Here is a 21,917-nt window from a genome sequence, read left to right on the forward strand (position 1 = left end):
AGCTCATGGACTCGGCCGATATGGATCAGAGTCGGTCTTCCCCACAAGACATTAAGCATCAAGAAAGCAGGGTCTCACCTGAATTGCTCGCAGCCTACAAAACCTGGCTCCTCACAACACCCGCCCAGCCTCAAAGGTCCCTTACTGATGCCCATAAGGACCGGGTCCCTCCCGTTTCTGCATTTGAGGGTCAGTTTCCCAAACACAACCTCCCCCAAACATTCCATCTGCTATACCTTCATCGGGAGGCTGTGGCAGGGCATTTGGAAACCTGAAAACAGACAGACAGACAGGACAGCAGGGCCCACTTTCTGACTACCCTTTGCTGGCAGGGACAGCCCCCTAATTGGCCAGCCAGGGACACCCACGGGCCAGAGCTGCGCTTGGCTAAACACCCTATTTGTTTTTGGGAAACGGTTGGTGCCGGTTAAGTCAGATTAATAAATACCTTTAGGGTTTCCTCCAACAACATTCTCCAGAGAGGAGCACTTTGAACTTTTAGGTCACTGCAAGAATCATTAACCACCTGCACCCCACCCCCACCCCTGCCAGCTCAACACCGGACTTGACAACGAGCCTCAGAGAGGCTGTTTGCTGGTGTCATTCACAGAGCAAGACAGACAAAACCACCCTAGTCCCCACCTTAGCAACGCCAAGTGCCCTGGCCAAAAAGGGCCTCCCTGACCACGTTCGGTCTCCAAGGCCACACCACGCTGTGTCAGCCTCTGTCACACTTCCCTCTCACTGGCGCCCTGGAAAACATCACCTCCTGACGTGAGCGGATTTGTTTGCTTGTGTTTTAAGCTTCCCCCAAGAGAGATTAAGCATCAGGAAAGCAGGGCCTTGTCTGAATTGCTCACAGCCTTATCCCTTCGCATTTCAGGCACTACCTGCCACTTAGCAGGTGCTCAACAAATCCATTCGTTGGGTGAACAGACAGGCACAGGGTCAGGGCTCCCCACGCACCCCCCTCAACCACACTGCTGGCCTGGCAAGGTGTCACCCAAAACCCAAGGCTACAAAACACACCAGTGGGGCCCTCAGCATGTCAAGCTCAGCACACGGTAAGTCCTCCCAAAATCGGGGGGCTCTCTTGAGCTGCCCTGGCCGATGAGGTCCGCTGCATAGTGGACCTGACAACTCCCAGGTCCAGACTTCTCTGGGGACAGGGACATGGTCAGATATTTCAAAAGCTGACACGTTACAGCATTTTCCCCAGTCTCCTCCAGGAACAATCTCCCTTCCGTCCTGTTGCGGAAGTAGCTGGAGAAGAGGTTCCAGACACTTGGCCAGCCGGGACTTGCATTGTCTGCTAGTCCATGAGTCACGAAACCAGCACAGGTCAGCACTGTCGTTCTGACCCAGGGGCAGTGGGTCACTTACGTTATTCTTCTGGGCCTCTCACAGTTCTTCTGGATATCTCAGAATAAAAATGCATAAACGTAATCCATACACTTTGGAAAAGGACATTCAAACACTGAAAGTATAATGTGACAAGTAGGAGTCACCTCTACACTGCCTAGCTCCCAAGAGCCCCTAACAGCGTTTTCTTCATCCGTTAAAATGTATACGCAGGGCATGCTGTCCTGCATTTTTCTTTTCTCCTACTTCATACCTCAGAGATCTTTCCTAAGGAACAGATTGATTCAGAAATGAATTTAAGGAGGAGGGTGGGATGAGATGGGATATTGGGATTGACCTATATACACTACTGATACTATATATAAAAGAGATAATTAATAACAACCTACTGTATAGGTTATATAACACAGAGAAGGCTACTCAATGTTCTGCAGTGACCCAAATGGGAAGGACACTCCAAAAAGAGGGGATATGTGCATATGTATGGTTGATTCACTTTTCTGTACAGCAGAAATTAACACAACATTGTATAGCAATTCAATTGCAATAAAATGGAAAAAAAAGTTTTTTTAATGAATTTACTCCAAGTTGATGGTGAGAAACCCTCCACCTCTCTTCACTGAGTGCTCGGGTAAGCGGCCCATAAGGAAGAGTGGACCATACTCCTCAAACATATTTGTGACCACGAGTCTTGTAGCTTTTTTACCAACACCTGGTTTGATGTATCTGGCTTTGCCCAGCAGCCTCCAAGCATCCTGGGCTCCTTAAGGCCTCCAAGAGTGAACTTCACTCACTGAAAACAGCCATTAGCCATATCCTGCCAGCTTTCCAGGTTCCAGGTCCCAGCAAACACTCCCCATCTCTTTCTGGGGCTCTAGGAGGCATCTGTCTGAGTAAGCTGGTAGCACACACAGTGCCTGCCTCTCGTACACAGTGCACAAGGTGGCATGGGGTTGGCAAGAGCTACCCCCAGAACTCTGCAGAAGAAAGTCTACAGGTAAGGCTTCACTGAGTTCTATGCTTGAGAAGTTAACTATGTTACCACCAGAGCATAATAATGAGTGTCCCAAGAGCCCCAGGCCTAGGAGGCCCCTCTCGTTATAGAGATGAATGCTGGCAACAGAAAGGTTCCTATTCCTTTCTTTCTCTCTGCCTTTTCTTTATACATTCAACAAATATTCAGCAAGAAGTGACTGTAGATCAGGCATAAGAAAACAGACGGGTCCCAAGAAAGTGGGAAAAACAAACAAGCATAGGATAACTGGACCTCCCCCCATTGTCCTCCCACCCCCACCACACAGACAGGCTGCGTAAAATACATGTCTTTGACACAACCAACCTCTAGGTGAGACAGGGCCTGTTCCAGGTGCCAGAAATAAGGAGGAGGCTCAAAGCTAAAATCAAGAGCTGAGAGGAAGTCTGGCAGGTCAGGGAGTTTAGGAAATAGATGGATAGGCCTTAGGAGAGGCCGGGCTCCCAGTGGAGGTGGCGGAGCCAGCAGACACTTACTTCAGAAGGTTCTCAGCTCCTGTTCTCATCCGCATGGCTTTCAAGATCTGCTGGTTCAAGGCAGCCCTCTGATTCTGTAGTTTGCTCCGGCCAGTCTGTGCAAGGGGATTGCAACCCTAAGGGAAAGGAAACAAGAGAAGCCCCTTTAAAGGTCAGCCACTCTAAAAATGATGACAAATGTCAAACACAACAGAAAAAAAATTTTTTTAATACTCATCTTTTCTGAAAATAAAAGTAACATAAACATGGAAAATATATGAAATGCCAAAACGTGTAAAAAAGAAAATAAAAGTCATTCACCATAACACAATGCCAAAACAGGCACTGTGAACTGACTTTGGAGTAGGAATTTCTTTCCTACTCAATTTTTTTTAAGAAGTTAAGTTTTTTTTTAATGTTTATTTATTTATTTGGCTGTACCAAGTCTTTTCTGCGGCATGCAGGATCTTTGACCTTCATTGCACCATGTGGGACCTTTAGTTGCAGCATTCGAACTCTTAGTTTCGGCATGAGGGATCAAGTTCCCTGACCAGGGATTGAACCCTGGCCCCCTGCATGGGGACCATGGAATCTCAACCACTGGACCACCGGGAAAGCCCCTGCCCACCTATTTTATATGCATATTGTTACTTTCCACACTAGTGGCTGTGTCAGGAGTGCTCCAGACCAGCCACATGACTGGAGTTTCGCAGGACTCAACATACAGTTGCACTCACAGCTGACATTTATGACAGAGGTTCAATAAGAACACATAGCCAGATCACTGGGAAAAAGAGAGTTGAGAGGAATCCATGTGCAGGCCTCCTTATGTATGAAGGATCATACAAAGCACACTCCTCCCCCCAGGAACAGCATGTATGCAATGCCATGGCCAGCGTTGGCCTCTCAGAACATTAAGACTCAGGACTTCCCTGGCAGTCCAGCATTTGGGACTCCAGACTTCTCCTGCAAGGGGCATGAGTTCAGTCCCTGGCTGAGGAACTAGATGTCACATGCCACAACTGAAGGTTCCCCACTAGCCTGAGGCAACCACGAACCTACTTTCTATCTGTACAGACTTGCTTAACCTGGACATTCCATATAATGGAATGTCTGTTGCGACGGGCTTCTTTCACTTAGCTTAAGGTTTATCCACAGTGCAGCATGTATCAGTACTTCCCTTCTTTTTGTCCCTAACACTCCTGTCGATATGCACATTCATTATCCATTCATCAGTTAAAGGACATTGGGCTCTTATGAATAGGGCTGCTTACTTCCGTGTAAGTTTCTATGTGAATGAATGTCTTTCTTGCTCTCGGCTATAGATCTAAGAGTGGAACTATTGTGTCATATGGTGGTTGTTGCTGTTCAGTCTCTAAGTCATGCCCGACTCTTTGCAACTCCACGGACTGCGGCACGCCAGGCTTCCCTGTCCTTCACTATCTCCTGGAGTTTGCTCAAAGTCATGTCCATTGAGTCGGTGATGCTATTGAACCATCTCATCCTCTGTCACTCCCTTCTCTTATGTCACATGGTTAATTCTCCTATGCCATAGTCATACATCATATGGTTAATTCTACGTTTAACCATTTGAGGTCAAACTCTTTTCCAAAGTGGCTACAATATCTTACATTCCCACCAGCAGTAGATGAGGACTCCAATTTACCCTTATCCTCCTCAATACTTTTTCCTGATCTTGTTTCACTTTTTTATTATAGCCAACCTAGGATGTGTGGTATCTCCCTGTGGTTTTGCTTTGCACTTCCCTAATGGGTAACGATGCTGAACATCTTTTCATGTGCTCATTGGCCATTTGTATATCTTTGGAGAAAGAGCAATTCAGGTTTCTTGCCTATTTTTAAACCAAGTTGTCTTTTATTGTTGAGTTGATATGTATCGTTAATCTTTGCCAAATTGATATATGAAAAATAGGTATCCTATTCTCCCAATTTGCATTTGTTATTAGTGAAGGTAAACAACTTTTTTCTTATATTATTGATCAGTTAAATTGTTTTTTTCTGGAGAATTGTCTGTGTTCTCTGTCCATTATTTCCTGGGGTATTTAGTTCACAATCAATGTTTCACTGTGCAAAGTTCAATATCAGGAAAAAAGTTTCCCCCTTTTTTTTAAGATCCATGTGCCAAATCCAGCCTCCAGTTGCTCTCTCTTTCTTGGCCTCACTGTGCAGCATGCAGGATCTTAGTTCCCTGACCAGGGATCCAACCCATGCCTCCTGTATTGGGAGCACAGAGTCTGAACCATTGCACCAACAGGAAAGTCCCTAGATTATAATCAATGTTTCACTGTGAAAAGTTTAATATCAGAAAAAAAAAGTTTCTTTTTTTTTTTTTGGTCTGAGCAGCTTTTGGGCTCATAGTTCCCCATCAGGGATCAAACCTGGGCCACCCCAATGAGAAGCCACATCCTCAACACTGGACTGGCAAGGAATTCCCCTCTTTTGTTTGGTAAATTATAGTTGATTTACTATATAGTGTTAGTTTCAGGTGTACAGCAAAGTGATTCAAAAAGTTTCCTTTTAATCTAATAGTGTTCTTCCCACTCCAGCAGGTAATAATAGAAGCCCAGAGATCTAAGTGAAGGTTCTTTCTAAAGCATATCTTTGAGCTCTGCCCACTGACAGGGCTTATGCTCACACCCTGGGAGTGGCTGGTGGGCAGTATTTGGCGAGATGACTGCCCTTTCTCTCTGCGTCACCGCTTGGTCACTGTCACTGCAGCCCTGCACATACCTAGCCTCCCACACCTCTGCCCAAGCCACACCCATGGCCTTGACCCCAAGAAGGAAGAAATGGGTTATCTGCAGCCCCAGGCTTCTCAGGGATTCCCATATTAGCCACCTTTGGACTACTGAGTCAGAAAGGAGTTGTTACATGTCTCCTTCCACAAAGATTTCTCATTCTCCCATCACAGCAGGTGGCACAGTGGTAAAGAATCTGCCTGCCAGTGCAAGAGACGCAGGTTCAATTCCTGGGTTGGGAAGATCCCCTGGAGAAGGAAATGGCAACCCACTCCAGTATTCTTGCTTGGGAAATCCCACTGACAGAAGAGCCTAGGGAGCTACAGTCCATGGGGTCGCAAAGAGTTGGACACGACTCAACAACTAGATGACAACAAGGTAGCAGGTGGCCACCCCCACCTGCCCCCCAAGCAGCTTCCCAAATTCAAATTACACAGTCACAATCTGACTTGGAATAGTCTTAAAATTAACATCTTTCACACCATTAAATGACCCCTGATTGAAAGTAAAAGTCAGAAAATCAGACCTAAGATGAAAATGTCTTTAATATTAAGCTAACAATATTACAGGGCTAAAATAATTGCAGGCCTCTTTCGTTTCTATTTCCCAAAATTACTATGAAGGGGTGGCTTGATCTGACTTAAAATTACATGGTTCACCAAGGCTGTGTTCTATTTTACAGAGAAGCCTTAATAACTAATTCCTTTATGGACATTCCCAGAGCTGATAAGCAGCCATTCCAGCTCAAGGATAAGAACTTTTTCCTGCTCCCATACCTCACCCAGGGTCTGGCAGGCCTGGAATGGCTACACCCTAACCAGCCCACAGATGTGGGGTCAAGTTTCCAGATAAGACATAGGAATGCTTAGGATTAGATCTGATTGAGTGACTGGACCCCAAATCACATTACTTCTTACTGACAGGTAGGAATGCTGGGCCTAGTGGAAACACCAGACACGCCCACAGGGCTATTTGGAAACTACCCAGAGCCCTGAGAGATGAATCTGGGTTGAGACTGTCAGAAAGACGCCCTGGAATCACAGAGGCTGCTTGCTGTCTACCGGCCGCTGCCACAGGGGCTCTCTGCTAGTGGGGACCCACAGTCACGCCTCAGTTCTTCATTGGATCCCAACAGGAGGAAGCACTGCTCCAAACTGGACTGCGGGCTTGTGCCCAGGACCTAGGCAGCACCCGTCAGACTGGCCTGGCCTGGGAACTGAAGACGGGGTAGGGGGAGCAAATGAACTGCCCTGGCCTCTAGGATCACTGTCTATAAGACTCAGTGAACCTGAGTCTGTCCACTATACAGAGTCTGTCAGTTTCCTGACTGGACTAAGGCTTGGGCAAGGGCGTTCGTCTCAACACACGGAAGGATAGTCCAACTGCCCACACCCGAGAAAAGCAAGTATGGAGTGAAAGTTCAGCTTTCTCACTAGCTTACTGGGGTCTCCCATACGTTGGACAGCCCACGTGGGCTCTGGTACAGCATCTTGGACCCCACAATTCTAAAGCTTGGAAGGTGAGTGAGCTACTCAAGATGTTAAAGGCAGGGGACTTCCCTGGTGGTCCAGGAGTTAGTTAAGACTTCATGCTCCCAATGCAGAGGACGTGGGTTTGATCTCTGATCAGGGAACTAGATCCCACCTGCCCCAACCAAGAGTTTGCATGAAATAAATATTTTTTAAAAAACCATGCTGGACACAGTAAGGATGGGAGAGAGACTTTAAGCCCACGTCCTTTCTGCCACTCTTGAGTTGAGCCTGAGCAGCAGGAATGTGTGGGGATCTGGGGACAGCTCACCTACCAATTCCCAGGCTTCCCTCTCATGGTTCCCGGCTGAGGGCTGCCTAACATCACGCACACACACCCTTTGGCCACAGTGACCCAATTCCCACTCTCCCACCTTGTAGCCCATAATAGTCAAGCTGGTAAACTCATGCGCCTACACCTCCTTTCCAAGGGGAAGGACATCTGTCTCATGCCTGGCCAACTGGAAAACCAAACTCACCTCGGGTCTGATTCAAACTGAGCACTTGACATAGGATAACCAGAGCCCACCAGGGAGGGGCCTTCCTTTTCCCCCATCAGCCCTGAATCTAGGAAGATGCTGAGACTGGGCAGCTGCAGCCACGTTACCAGAGCTGGGGAGTGTCTTCCCCAAAACGGAGCTAACCTGGGGGAGCAGAACTGAGAAATTGAGTCTTGGGTGGCTTTTGAGCCCTAGATCAGGCCTGGCCTGAAGCCATTCCTCAGGACTTCTTAGTTCCAGGAGTCAAATGCATTCCCTTTCTTGCCTACACCATTTTTTAAAAAGTGAGGGCTTTCCTGGTGGCTCAGTGGTAAAGAATCCACCTGACAATGCAGAAGACATGGGTTTGATCCCTGATCCGGGAAGATTCCACATGCCACAGAGCAACTAAGCCTGTGCACCCCAATTACCAAGCCTGCATTCTAGAGCCTGTGCTCCCCAACAAGACAAGCCACCACAATAAGAAGCCTGCACACTGCAACCAGAGAGTAGTCCCCACTCACTCTAATAGAGAAAAGCCTAACATAGCCAAAATAAATAAAATTAAAAATAATAAAAGTTGAGGTACAATTTACACATAATAAAATACACAGATTTTAAAGTACATAGCTCAATGAGTTTGGACAAAAATACACACACACACATATACATACATATTTACATATACATATGTGTGTGTATGTGTATATATATATATATATACACACACACACACACACTTGTATAACCACTATTCAAATCAGAATATAGACAATTCTTGTCATCCCCAAGGGAAACAAGACTCTGGTTTCTATCATCCTAGACTTTTGCATGTTTTAGAACTTTGTATAAATGGAATTATATAGTATATATTCTTTTGTGTCTGACTTATTTTGCTCAATAGATTGCTTTGGGATTCATCCATATTGTACTTATGAGTGGTTTGCTCCTTTTAATTGCTGAGTAGAATTCCATTGTAAGAATGTACCATACCAGATCAAACCAATCAGTCCTAAAGGAAAGTGAAAGTGAAAGTCGCTCAGTCATGTCTGACTCTTTGTGACCCCATGGACTATACAGTCTATGGAATTCTCCATGCCAGAATACTGGAGCAGGTAGCCATTCCCATCTCCAGGGGATCTTTCCAGCCCAGGGATCAAACCAGGGTCTCCTGCATTGCAGGTGGATTCTTTACCAGCTGAGCCACCAGGGAAGCCCAAGAATACTTGAGTGGGTAGCCTATCTCTTCTCCACCAGATCTTCCCAAGCTAGGAATAGAATCAGGGTCTCCTGCATGATAGGCAGATTCTTTACCAGCTGAGCTAGCAGGGAAGGAAATTAATCCTAACGGAAATTAACCCTGAATATTCAGAGGAAGGACAGATGCTGAAGCTGAAGCTCCAACATTCTGGCCACCTAATGTGAAGAGTCGACTCACTGGAAAAGACTGGGAAAGATTGAAGGCAGGAGAAGGAGATGACAGAGGACGAGATGGTTGGATGGCATCACTGACTCACTGAACATGAGTTTGAGCAAACTCCAAGAGATGGTGAAGGACATGGAAGCCTGATGTGCTGCAGTCCACAGGGTCACAAAGAGCTGGACACAACTGAGTGACTGAAGACAACAACCATACATAGTGTGGTCATTTGCCTAAACCATTTGGGAATAGATTTCCTGGTAACCGCAGCTAAGAAAAAGTCCTAACCAGAGTAAGTTCATCCAGAGTAAAAACTCTATTTGTTAATATACATGCACATGTCCTCTGTGAACAATCACGTTGTTTGGCTGGGAAACAAGTATTTAAGAGCAGGATCTAGGGGACTTCCCTAGTGGTATAGTGGCAAGGAATCTGCCTAGCAATGCAGAGGACACCAGTTCAATCCCTGGTCCAGGAAGATTCCACATGCCGCGGGCAACTAAAGCCCATGGGTCACAACTACTGAAACCTGTGCTCAGCAACAAGAGAAGCTACCACAATGAGAAGACTGCACTGCAACGAAGAGTAGCCCCCATTCTCTGCAGCTAGAGAAAACCTGCGCACAGCAAAGAAGACCCAGCATAACCAAAACCAAACAAACAAACAAAACAAAAGAGTGGGATCTAGGGCCTTCCTTGCAGTCCAGTGGTTAGGACTCTACTTCCACTACAGGGGACATAGGTTTGATTCCTGGTCAGGGAACTAAGATCCTGCACAATGTGTGGCGTGGCTCCCCCACCCCTCAGAAAAGAAAAAAGTAAACACACACACACACACACACAAAAGAGCAGGACCTAGGCAAACACCAGAGGCAGTGGATTTGGAAGAAAGGAAAGGCTATTCAACCTACACATGCAGACACCGACAATGAAAAGGCAGACAGGCCAGGTCACTGGGAAGGCAGACACAGAGGCATTGGAGGAATCTTTCCTCCCCAAAGTTGGGGGGGCGGGGGTGGAGGGAGGGTGGGGACTTGCTCTAGGCAGTGCCTGGCACCTGGCTCCCCCCACCCCCAGAGAACCAGTGAGGCCCTTCTTCCACACAGCCAAAGATAAAACTCACACATGCAGATATGTTTTCAGCAAATTGAGGGCACAGTGTGAACTTGGGGTTTCCAGGTCAGGAGTGAGACTGAGTGAAGGGTGACCATGCAGGGTCTCCTGATTAGAGACCCTCACACAGGGCATGGAAGACGGGGTGCTTTTGGCTGCCTCTCTAGTGCGTGAAGTTATTTTCTCTGCCTTTCTCACTTTCTCACTCCTTCCTAGGATTATGCAATCCCTCACTCAACCACCAAGCTCTGGAAAGCACAATTGTTTGTTTATAAGTTAGCCAGAAACTGACAACCAGCAAGCACAGAAATAGCATGCGATACCCTACAATACACAAAAAATACATCTAATTTAACTTTTCACCACACTGGAGATTCAGGGCAGTTTGGATGAACAGAATCTACCTCTTCCACGTCCATAAAAATTAAAACGTAAACTTGGCACTTGTAAAGAGGCCTCCTGCCCTTCCACGATCTCTGCCGGGCACCTCCCTCCAGCATCCCCATCCATCCGCACGGGGTTAGGGGCCACAGTATGAACCAAAATGTAGCTATAATCCTGAATGAGATTATTCAGTCACTTCTACAAATCTATAGACACCTATTGTGTGGGTACAAAGTGTGTGCCACTCTACAAAGATTCGTGATCACAACAATTTCTGTGAGTCAAATATATTTTCAGACCCAACTAATGACCCATTTATTTCAACTGGTAGGATGTATTCCCTGATGGCTTAGATGGTAAAGAATCTACCTGAAATGCAGGAGACATGGGTTGGATCTCTGGGTCGGAAAGATCGCCTGGAGAAGGGAAAGGCTACCCACGTCAGTATTCTTGCCTGGAGAATTTCATGGACCAAAGAAGCCTGGCGGGCTACAGTCCATGAGGTCAGACACGACTGAGCGACTAACACACACACAGGATATACTCATTATTAGTTTACAGTTCTTACCTAGACCGGGGCTGGTATGTGCGTATTTTGTACACTCCTGTAATTACCTTTCTTCAAAACAATTTGTTGCTTTTTTTGTTGCTTGTTTTTGTCCATTGCCATATAGGATCCTAGTTCAAGGGCCAGGGATCTAACCTGGCTCCTCTCAGTAGTGAAAGCAAAGAGTTCTAACCACTGAATCACCAGGGAATTCCTGTTATGTTTCTAATACAGTAATACTGGAGAAAAAGAAACTACTTCTGAAGTGGCAGTTTTTGATCCCGTCCTTTTCTCTTCTTAGAATCCAACAGAAACGGAATGTTCTAAGGCAAAAAAATTTTCTGACTAGCAAGGCCAGGGGGACCTGCATCTCTTCCTGTTCCTGGTGCTACAGGCAGGAGAGCTCGCCCCCGGCTGGCAACCGTTGCTGCCTGCTCTGCAGACACTCAGTCTGATGCTGGGTCTGGCTGAGCTGCACTGCACCTGCGGTTCTGCTGTCCTTTATGGCCACCTCCAAGGTAGCCTTTGCGTCATGAGACTCCAGTACCTGGGCCAAAGGAGGAAGTGGTGATCAGGCTAAAGCCAATGCTCTGTATCATCAGGTGGCGGCTTGGAATCTGTCCAAATAGCCCCAGGAAGCAAGAGACATTTACAGTGTTACAGCTTATGGTGCTGACTCTCCTCTGAGTCACCTAAAATCCTGCTTCTGCCAGGGGACCCCCTCCTGGCCTTAATGAAAGGTGAGGAGATGTTGGTCAACCACGCCCCCTGGGCTGCTGGTGTGCACCAGTGACGCTGGTCAGACCCTCACTAAGGCCATATTCAGCCTGGATCCAGCCTGGCCTCTAGGATCTGGCTCAGACCATGGTGGGGTGGTGGGTGGGGGGTGGGGAGCAGATAGCATCACAAACCTTTACACCTCCTCCTTCCCCCACCCCCACTGGGGGAAGGATTAAAAGCTCCAAGGGTAGGTTCAAACACCTGGAGAGATATCATCACCCTTCAGTAAAGATGGAGTAGATGAACCCCATGACCCAGCCTGGGCTCCCCAGCACATGTTCCCCTACGCAGATGCGGACAGATAAAGCATACATGTGTCTAACAGGAAATTATACTTCACTAAGATGAATGGTGCAGAGGAAGACCTAAGAGGAGCCACTGGATCAAAAAAAAAAAAAAAAATTCTCCTTCCTTCTCTGCTGGATCCTCAAGGAAATCCAGAGTAAACAGGGCCCATAACCCAGGGCACAATGAACCCTGGAGCCCTGTCCAGAATGGAGGCTTCTGTGAATAAGAAACAACTTCTCCTCCAGCTCTTGGGTAAAAACAATGGAGCTAAATTCATTTCAGGCCATTAGTGTCCCCAGAGGACGGAGAGGCAGAGATAAGGTCTCACAATGCTGTACTTTGTACCAACTCTCTTCTTCCATATACTGCTAAGCCCTTTCATTTAGGTCTTTTCAACAGCCTTGGGAAACATCTTTGATTCTTCTCCAGCTGGTTTTCTCTTGGCCAAGAACAGATCTTCCTGTGAGTTTTAGGATTACGGGCCTCAGAGAGCCCCAGAGACAGGGCCAGCTCTCAGGATACAGTGTCTTGGTAACGTGTATTACTCTGCGTTAACTCCAGGCCAAAACACACATTCTTCCAAGACACGTTAGGCTGAGCATAGAGATCTGTCTGGGAAAAAGAAACTCCATTTCCACGGGTCCTTCTTTTAAGAAAGTAATGTACTAATTATTTGTATAGAACTATACCTCTATTTAAACATATTAGTTTAAAAAAAGAAAGAAAAAAACAATGAGAAACCAAAGAGAGAAACATACTGTAACATGTGACAATCCAGAAAGTATTCAGTACTTTCTGTATGTTCTTAATTCAGAGACACTCCCACCCACCCACCCACCCACCCAGGTTGCTCACCCAGGGGGTCAGGGTCTGTGCTGGGGGTGTCCATGTCTGACCTGGGGCCAAACTGAATCCGTGTCCTCAGCTTTGTATAGCCACATTCCGCACAACCCCAGGAAGACCTTGACTTGCCAGAGGGCCTCCCTCTCTGCCAGGACTGTCTCATACATTCAGGGTCTAGGACCAGCAGGCAGAGAGGACTTTCAGGCAATTAATCTTCATTTTGTGTACACGTTACACAATTCAGCTCTGAATATGGACCATGTACTCCCACCCCCCACTTCCTGCTCTCTGAACTATAGCAAAAGAGGCTAATTGTCTAGTCAGACATGGCCTGAGCTATCCCAGGAAATGAGGCCCCCAAAAGGAAAGGCTACCCACTCCAGTATTCTGGCCTGGAGAATTCCATGGACTACATAGTCCATGGGGTCGCAAAGAGTCGGACACGACTGAGCGACTTTCACTCACTCATGAACTTCCACAGGAGCCACAATGAGTCAGGGTCAAGTGTACCCCAAAACCTGAGAGCCATCAGGCTCACAGCTTGCTGCCACACAATAAATGCTTTTTGAATGAACAGAATAGAATGGCACGTTCAAGAAAAGTACAGGGACTTCCCTGGTGGTCCAGTGGCTAAGACCCCGGGCCCCCAGTGCCGGGGGTCCAGGCTGGATCCCTGGTCAGGGAACTAGATTCCATATAAAACAACTAAGAAATGGTGCAGCCAAATAAACAAATGATTTTTATTTTTTAATTTTGGCTGTGCCACAAGGCATATAGGATATTCATCCCCCAACCAGGGATCGAACCCATACTCCCTGTGTTGGAAGCACAGAGTCTTAACTACTGGACCACCAGGGGAGTTCCATAAAAATTTAAAAAAAAAAAAAAGGAGGGAAGAGAGGGAAGGTAGGATAAACAGAATATGAATGAAGAAGTCTGACTTGACTGGAAACTAATTTGACCCGGTAAGTGTGCATAAAATCCCCAAAGTCAGGACCGGGGGGCCTGCCCTGAACACCCCAGTCTCAGGGGCCTCACTCCCTGCCCCCAGTTGACTCATCCACTCAGTATGTGTCCCAGCTGTTTCCAGTCCTCACCTGCTGGGACCTCCCACAGCTATTGTCTTTCTCTCCCTCGAATCTTCACACATCACCCCATCCCAATGTCTTTACTCTCAGCTTTCAAAAGTCTCTAGACCTCCCTCCTCATTCTAAACAAACGTGCCTTCTTCTCTCTCCCATACCCCTCCAGCAACTATTTTGTCTGCGCTTCTTCCCCCTCTGTACTCCCCCAACACTGACTTTTGCCCCCAATTCTCCACCTACTCATTTACCCAGAACCCCCTAAAGCAGGGGGTCCCCAACCTCTGAGAACTAATGCCTGATGATCTGAGGTGAAGCTGATGTAATAATAATAGAAATAAAGTGCACAATAAATGAAATCATCCCCAAAACATCTCTATGCCCTGCCCCCTGGACCCCCTCCCACGCCCACCCCCGGACCTGTCCGTGGAAAAATTATCTTCCACGAAACCAGTCCCTGGTGCCAAAACAGTTTGGGGCCACTCCCCTAAAGGACTACATCCAGGATTTTCCAGGGCTCTTCTGACTTGTCACCCTCATCCCTCTACTAGAAAGATCTCTGAGCTGCCTTGACACTGTCACCCTCTAGGCTTGTTTACCATCTCTCTGCCTGTCCCTTAAGTGAAGGTATTATTCTCTTCTATACTGGGTCCTTTTTCACAATATCCCACCACATTTCTCGTTGGGGCACCTCAAAGCTGCAACTCCAGCCCAAGTACTCTCGTGGCTGCTGGGTCCACTGAGTGGACTCCCCACAAGGACCACTACTCGGATAACTCTTGGGGGCCTCAAGTCCACTGCCCCTACCTCAGCTTGCTGGTGACCCCAGCTCAGTGAGGCCCCCGACCATCCCCCCAGACACTGAAGGCAGACATTCTGGACTCCGCTGAGCAGCACCTTTCCCACCATATCCGGTCCATTCATTCTTCCGATCCCTGCTGACTGCCTTTGCTCAAGCCCTCTTCATTCCACAGCACCCACTGGGATCCCTGCCTCCAGTCTGGATGCCAGGTTTGACTTAGGGGTACAAGCTGGTGGAAAGGATAGGTGGTGAGGATGTGTTTACCTAGTACTTTAAGTTACTGAAAAGTCATCAGTAGTCCCTATCAGAGTAGGACAGAGACAATGAGGATTAACTCTCCACATTCCCTGCCTGGCTCCACCCTGGCCTCTCCCCCACCGCTCACCTACTGATCTCTCAGCTTTCAAAGTGCTCTTTCTGTGACACAGATCTCACACGTCTGGGCCTGAATGAAGCACTTTGATAGGTCCCCAGGTTCCCTTTCCCTGCATCCAGGGTGCGTGACCCCTGAAAGGCCTGGTTCCCCGTTACACCTCCACACCCCTGAGGGCTCACTCACAAGTGTTCACAGTCCAGTGCCTTCACCAGTGTTCCCTCTACCTGAAAGGCTCTTCCTCCCCTCCTTCACCTGCAGAACGTCTACCTGCCGTTCAAGGAGCATTTGTTCAGGGAAGGTTCCCAATCGATGCCTTTTATTAACCTTGTACTAGGAACATTCTTTGGACTAGTATGATGTAACACAATGATCATTACAAGGTCTCATTTTCAGAAGAGATGTTTCTAATTGCAAATCAGTGATTCATTGTATTTCGCACCCATGATCCTCTTATCTACCATTGGAGAAACCTCACCTGAAAAACACTCAAGCTTTGCATCCGTTCACAGCTCCCTGGCCTTCCACCCTGTCCTATACATATCCTCCCCAGGAAAACCTGTTCTGGAAGACCAAGGAACATAACACTGGCAGGTGTTCACCATCTCTTCTGTCCCTAACCTCTGTCATTTCCCCCAGATGGTCCAGACATCCACCTGTTCAGAAGACAAACAATTTGGGGAGGAAATGAAGTCTCAGAAGCGGGAAGCCACTGGCTGGAGGCTACACTGTAATTCTAGGGGGGGGGGGGCGGGTGTGGAGGGGAGTAGGGTGGCAGTCAGGGTCTGAGGCCCTAGGGCTAAGATCTCAGGATTCCCTGGCCTGGCCTCCTTCAGTAACTCCACTGCCTGTGGATCTTCTGTCCCAAATGCCACACATAATTAGAAGTTTTAATCCTGTAATTCCATGATGACATCTTTTCACTTAAATACACCTTAAAATTACTTTTTTTTTTTTAATGCTAAAAGCAATTTAACTAAAAAGAATTTTTCCAACTCAGTCTTCACCGGTCCCCAGAATCTTCTCCTGCCCATCCCCAGAGAGACACAGCTGCTCACCAGAGAGCAAAAAATGCCCCGAGGCAGAGTCAAGGGAGAAGGAGGAAGCCGCCCAGAGCGTTTTCACTGGCTCGATCATTAGGCTTGGAACAATTAAGAATTGATTGTTCTATGGGAAACAGTTTGACTGCCCTGTTTATAATTACGCCCTTTGCCTTGGGTCATAGAAGTTATTAAAAAAAAACACAACTTCTCAACCCACCCAGTCCCGCCTGGCCAAGCCCCAAAGGCTATTTTTAGACTCGCTGGGACAGACAAGGAATGATGGAAGGTGTCCCCGTGACTTCGGATTCAAAAACATCTTTGTAGTCCAGGCCGTGCCACCTGCCGGCATCCCAGCGACCCCACTTCGTGGGTTGGGCCTCTTTTGAGGGGCTGAGCTACGAACTGTTAAGTTCAGGGAGAGAGGCCACCAAGCTCCCGAGGAGCCGCACTCGCCGCAGGTCTCCACAGCAATCGGGTAAATCCGCTTTAGCGTAAAGTGGAAAGGGTGGGAGACCGCTGCCCTCAGGTCTGCCACGCGCAGAGGAGAAGCCCGAATCCCCTCCCGCCCACTAAAAAGTCCAAGAGGCTTACACTGGAAGCATTCTGGAGGCAAAGAGGGGACGCCAACCCTCCTGAGCGGCTCCCCTTCCACGCGCCACGGCCAAGCGCTCGGGTGGAAGCTGGGCTCGCGTCGCCACGCGCCGCGACGCCAACGGTGCCAGCGCTCGAGGAACCGTCCCTTCCCCAAGCGCGCGGGACGGCCGGCGGGGGCGACTCCGAGAGCCCCTCCTGGCCCAGTCCTCCGCCGGCACCTGCGCGGGGCGGCCCGGACGTCCCCCTACTCCCAGCCCCGGAAGTCACCTGCTCTTGGCCGCCGGGTGCACCGCCGCCGCACCCCTCACCGCGAGCCTCCTCCGAGAGCGCCCCAGGCCAGTGCGCCCCCTCCCCCTTCCGGCCTGCTCCACCCCGGCCTCGCGCTCTGCAGCCCCTTCCACAGCCTGGAAGGAAAAAGATCTGGAGCTCGCGGACTCCCCACCCGCTCACAGCCGCCCACCTTCCGAAAGTAGCAGTTGCCCTCTTTCTCCAGCGGCTGGGGGGCCGCGGGCAGCAGCGTGTCAGTCATACTGGCGGCACAGGAGCGCAGAACTGACTGAAGCTCAGCAGCGCGCTGGTCCCCGAAGGCGCCCAGCTCCGCCCCGGTCCCGCCTTCGCGGCCACCCCCACCTCCAGCCCCGCCTGAGGCCTGGCCTGGAGCCCTCCAGACCTGGCGCGGCCCGTGGAAACCACGCCCCCGGCCCCGCCCCGACTCCGGACTGGCAGCGCGCAGCACTAGCCCTTGGCGAAGCTGGCGGAGCTTCGAGCTCAAGCCCCTAGGCTCTTCACTTGTCCCCCTCCCAGCCTCAGGGGCTTAATCTGGGCTCGGTTGCAGCCTCAGCCCAGGGGCGGAGGGGCGTCTCGCAGCGAGACCCAGGTTGGGGATTCAGCCTCTTTTCTGGAACCGTGGGCGTAAATGCAGCGCGTGGGTGTAACTGAGGCTCCTGAGCGCATGCCTCGGGGACAGTGACCAGACCCGACGCCACTTTTCGAGGGCGCGGGGGGAGCGCAGGATCCCCCAGGGCCCAGTCCGGGACGCTGGGGGGTTGGCTGCTCCACCGAGGGCCTTGGCGGGTAACTCAAACCGATTGGCTCGGTGATCAATCCCCAGTCCCCCAACCCGCGTTGCAGAAACTAGGCAGATCCGCTGGGGGTCGCGGATGGCGGGAAGAGAGAGGTCCACCCAAGGAGAAATCCCCAGAAAAGGTTTCGTGCCCAAGAGATTCGACAACTGTCCTTTTTAACCACCACTTCAAACTTGAGATTTCTCAACTGCAAGATGAGTCCCTATCACTCTCGAGCTGGTCGAAGGTATTGCAACAAAAGTGGTGGATAACCGCTTAGCTTGCGCAGTAGGAAAGCGAATAGTTTAAGAACGGAAGGAGCCCCTGGCGATAGGAGTCTCAACGCTCTCTCGCCCACCCCCAGCTGATCGGTGGACTCCAGCCATAGAAGCCTGGCAGACAAGGTGTAGACTCTGGGCTGCTGGAGCCGGAAACCCCTCAGGGGGTGGGGCCACGCCCCTCTTGGCAGGTGTCCTGACGTTCCTACGCCCTCCCCCAACCAAAGGACACCTTTGGGCAGTTCCTGCTGCGTTTGGCAGTCGAGGTAGGTGCCACGGGTAGAACACGATACAGTTTGCTTTCTAAACAAGCCAAAAAGGGAGATACATTAGTAGGTGTCCTAGAGTTTAAAACAAATAGTAGCAAAAACCAAGTAAACGTCAAAATAAATAAATAAAAGTTTATCACCATTGCTGGGTCCAAGACGCAGCACGAGAAAAGGCGTTCTCTGAAAGGACTGTTTTAATACAGAGGCTGAAGAATCTTAAACATCTGGGACAGGTATTTTGGGAAGCTCTGTGTCAGATACAGAAACTTCCTTTCTCCATGTCAGAAGTGAGTACCATGTTAATTTCAGCATTGTCGGTCACCCAATAATTAATTCATTGCACTGGAAATGTACCCCCCCGCCCCCCCCACACACACACACCCACGCTGGGTCTTGAGAACAACTGCTTCCGTTTGAGGGAACCAGGAGTGGCAGGTCACTGTTATGTTTGTTATACTATTACCACTGCTAATAATGATGAAAGTGAAAGTGGAGAGTGAAAAAGCTGGCTTAAAGCTCAACATTCAGAAAACGAAGATCATGGCATCTGGTCCCATCACTTCATGGCAGATAGATGGGGCAACAGTGGAAACAGTGCCAGACTTTATTTTGGGGGGCTTCAAAATCACTGCAGATGGTGACTGCAGCCATGAAATTAAAAGACGCTTACTCCTTGGAAGAAAAGTTATGACCAACCTAGACAGCATATTGAAAAACAGAGGCATTACTTTGCCAACAAAGGTCCATCTAGTCAAGGCTATGGTTTTTCCTGTGGTCATGTATGGATGTGAGAGTTGGACTGTGAAGAAGGCTGAGCACTGAAGAATTGATGCTTTGAACTGTGGTGTTGGAGAAGACTCTTGAGAGTCCCTTGGACTGCAAGGAGATCCAACCAGTCCATTCTGAAGGAGATCAGCCCTGGGATTTCTTTGGAAGGAATGATGCTAAAGCTGAAACTCCAGTACTTTGGCCACCTCATGCGAAGAGTTGACTCATTGGAAAAGACCCTGATGCTGGGAGGGATTGGGGGCAGGAGGAGAAGGGGACGGCAGAGGATGAGATGGCTGGATGGCATCACTGACTCGATGGACGTGTGTCTGAGTGAACTCCAGGAGTTGGTGATGGACAAGGAGGCTTGGCATGCTGCGATTCATGGGGTTGCAAAGAGTCGGACATGACTGAGCAACTGAACTGAGCTGAACTGAACTGAATAATAAAGTTTTCAATAATAGAACCTCTTTGCTAGCCAGAAAGTTTATGAATATGGTTCACGACCCTTAATAAGAGAATTAAATAATCTCCATTTAACAGGTGAGAAGATGGAGGCTCAGAGGAGTGAAGTGGTTCAGGGATCACTGACCATTAGTGGCTGAGATCACTGTTCAGGGCTGCTGACTCCAGTCATTCTCTTCTACTCTCAGATTTTTGTCATCTCTTTCTACTACCTTGAAGCTCCAATTGCCTTTACAGTTTGTCACATACACATGTCACTTATACTATTTTTTTTTTAAATTTCCTGGTTGCACTGTGTAGCGTGTGGTGTCTTAGTTCCCCCACCAGGAATTGAACCTGTACCTCCTGCAGTGGAAGCATGGAATCCTAACCACTGGACCACCAAGGAAGTCCCTGTCACGTGTACTATTATTGACTTAAGAGTCCTCTTTAAAATTACCCACTTTAACAAACTTTATTTTAAAACACAACTATGTCATAACAATAAGCGGAAAACCAATGTTACTTTGTCCTGTGGGGACATACACATTAAAGTGAATATATTGAAAACCAAAACCTGTTATTTAATCTAGCCTAACACCTTTGCCTTCTTGAACTGCTTCTTTTTTATTCAAAAGGGAAAAGAGCAAGAAGAGGTAGCCTGGTGTTAAAGACACTTCAGCCCACCCTGAGAGCTAGCTGAGAGGAGCTCCTGGCCATCTTTAGAGGAAAAGAAGCACTTCTTTAGTCTTCCCTGTCCTTCACAATCTCCTGGAGCTTGCTCACACTCATGTCCATCAAGTTCATGATGCCATCCAAACACTCCTTCTCTGTCATCCCCTTCTCCTGCCTTCAATCTTTCCCAGCATCAGGGTCTTTTCCAATGAGTTGGCTCTTTGCATCAGGTGGCCAAAGTATTGGAACTTCAGCTTCAGCATCAATCCTTTCAATGAAAATTTAGGGTTGATTTTCTTTAGGATTGACTGGTTTGCTTTCCTTGCAGTCCAAGGGACTCTCAAGAGCACATTTCAAAAGCATCAATTCTTCGGTGGTTAGCCTTCTTTGTGGTCCATACACGACTACTGGAAAAAGCATAGCTTTGACTAGACGGACCTTTTCAACAAAGTGACGTCTCTGCTTTCTAATATGCTATCTAGGTTGGTCATAGCTTTTCTTCCAAGGAGCAAGCATCTTTTAATTTCATGGCTACAGTCACCATTTGCAGTGATTTTGCCGCCCAAGAAAATGAAGTCTGTCAGTGTTTTGATTGTTTCTCCACCTATTTGCCATGAAGTGATGGCACTGGATACCATGATCTTACTTTTTTGAATGTTGAGTTTTAAGCCAGCTTTTTCACTCTCCTCTTTCACTTTCATCAAGAGGCTCTTTAGTTCCTCTTTGCTTTCTGCCATAAGGGTGGTGTCATCTGTATATCTGAGATTATTGATATTTCTCCCAGCAATCTTGATTCCAAGTTGTGCTTCATCCAGCCTGGCATTTCACCTGATGTATTCTGCATGTAAGTTAAATAAACAGGGTAACAATACAGCCTTTACATACTCCCTTCCCAATTTGGAAACAGTCTGTTGTTCTTGTCTGGTTCTAACTGTTGCTTCTTGACCTGCATACAGGTTTCACAGGAGGCAGATAAAGTGGTCTGGTATTCCCATCTCTTTAAGAATATTCCACAGTTTGTTGTGATCCACATAGTCAAAGGCTTTGGTGTAGTCAATACAGCAGTAGATGTTTTTCTGGAATGCTCTTGCTTTTTCTATGATCCAACAATGTTGGCAAGTTGATCTCTGGTTCCTCTGCCTTTTCTAAATCCAGCTTGTACATCTGAAAGTTCTCAGTACTGTTGAAGCCTGGCTTGGAGGATTTTTGAGCATGACCTTGCTATCACGTGAAATGAGTGAAATTTAGGGTAATGTGAACATTCTTTGGCATTGCCCTTCTTTGGAATTGGAATGAAAACTGACCTTTTCCAGTCCTATGGCCCCTGCTGAGTTTTCCAAATTTGCTTACATACTGACCGCAGCACTTTAGCAGCAGCATCTTTTAGGATTAGAAATAGTTCAGGTGAAATTCCATCACTTCCATCCACTAGCTTTGTTCATAGTAGTGCTTCTTAAGGCCCACTTGACTTCACACTCCCAGATGTCTGGCTCCAGGTGAGCGATCACACTATCAGGTTATCCAGGTCATTAAGA

At 48.2% G+C, this 21,917-nt stretch overlaps 1 protein-coding gene across 1 annotated transcript in view; it reads right to left on the reverse strand.

Moving 5' to 3' along the window:
- The window catches only part of RHPN2 (rhophilin Rho GTPase binding protein 2), a 70,586-nt gene extending 53,095 nt beyond the window's left edge, over positions 1-17,491 (reverse strand). Inside the window, exons 1-2 of the mRNA XM_019979934.2 lie at positions 17,345-17,491; positions 2,872-2,987 (exon numbers count right to left, since the gene is read on the reverse strand). Coding sequence (XP_019835493.1) covers positions 2,872-2,987; positions 17,345-17,413 — 185 coding nt within the window. The 5' untranslated portion in view covers positions 17,414-17,491. The remainder of the gene's footprint in view (positions 1-2,871; positions 2,988-17,344) is intronic.
- Between the last annotated feature and the right edge of the window lie 4,426 nt (positions 17,492-21,917).

This window comes from Bos indicus, chromosome 18, assembly GCF_029378745.1.
Source record: "Bos indicus isolate NIAB-ARS_2022 breed Sahiwal x Tharparkar chromosome 18, NIAB-ARS_B.indTharparkar_mat_pri_1.0, whole genome shotgun sequence".
Taxonomy (NCBI): Eukaryota; Metazoa; Chordata; class Mammalia; order Artiodactyla; family Bovidae; genus Bos; species Bos indicus.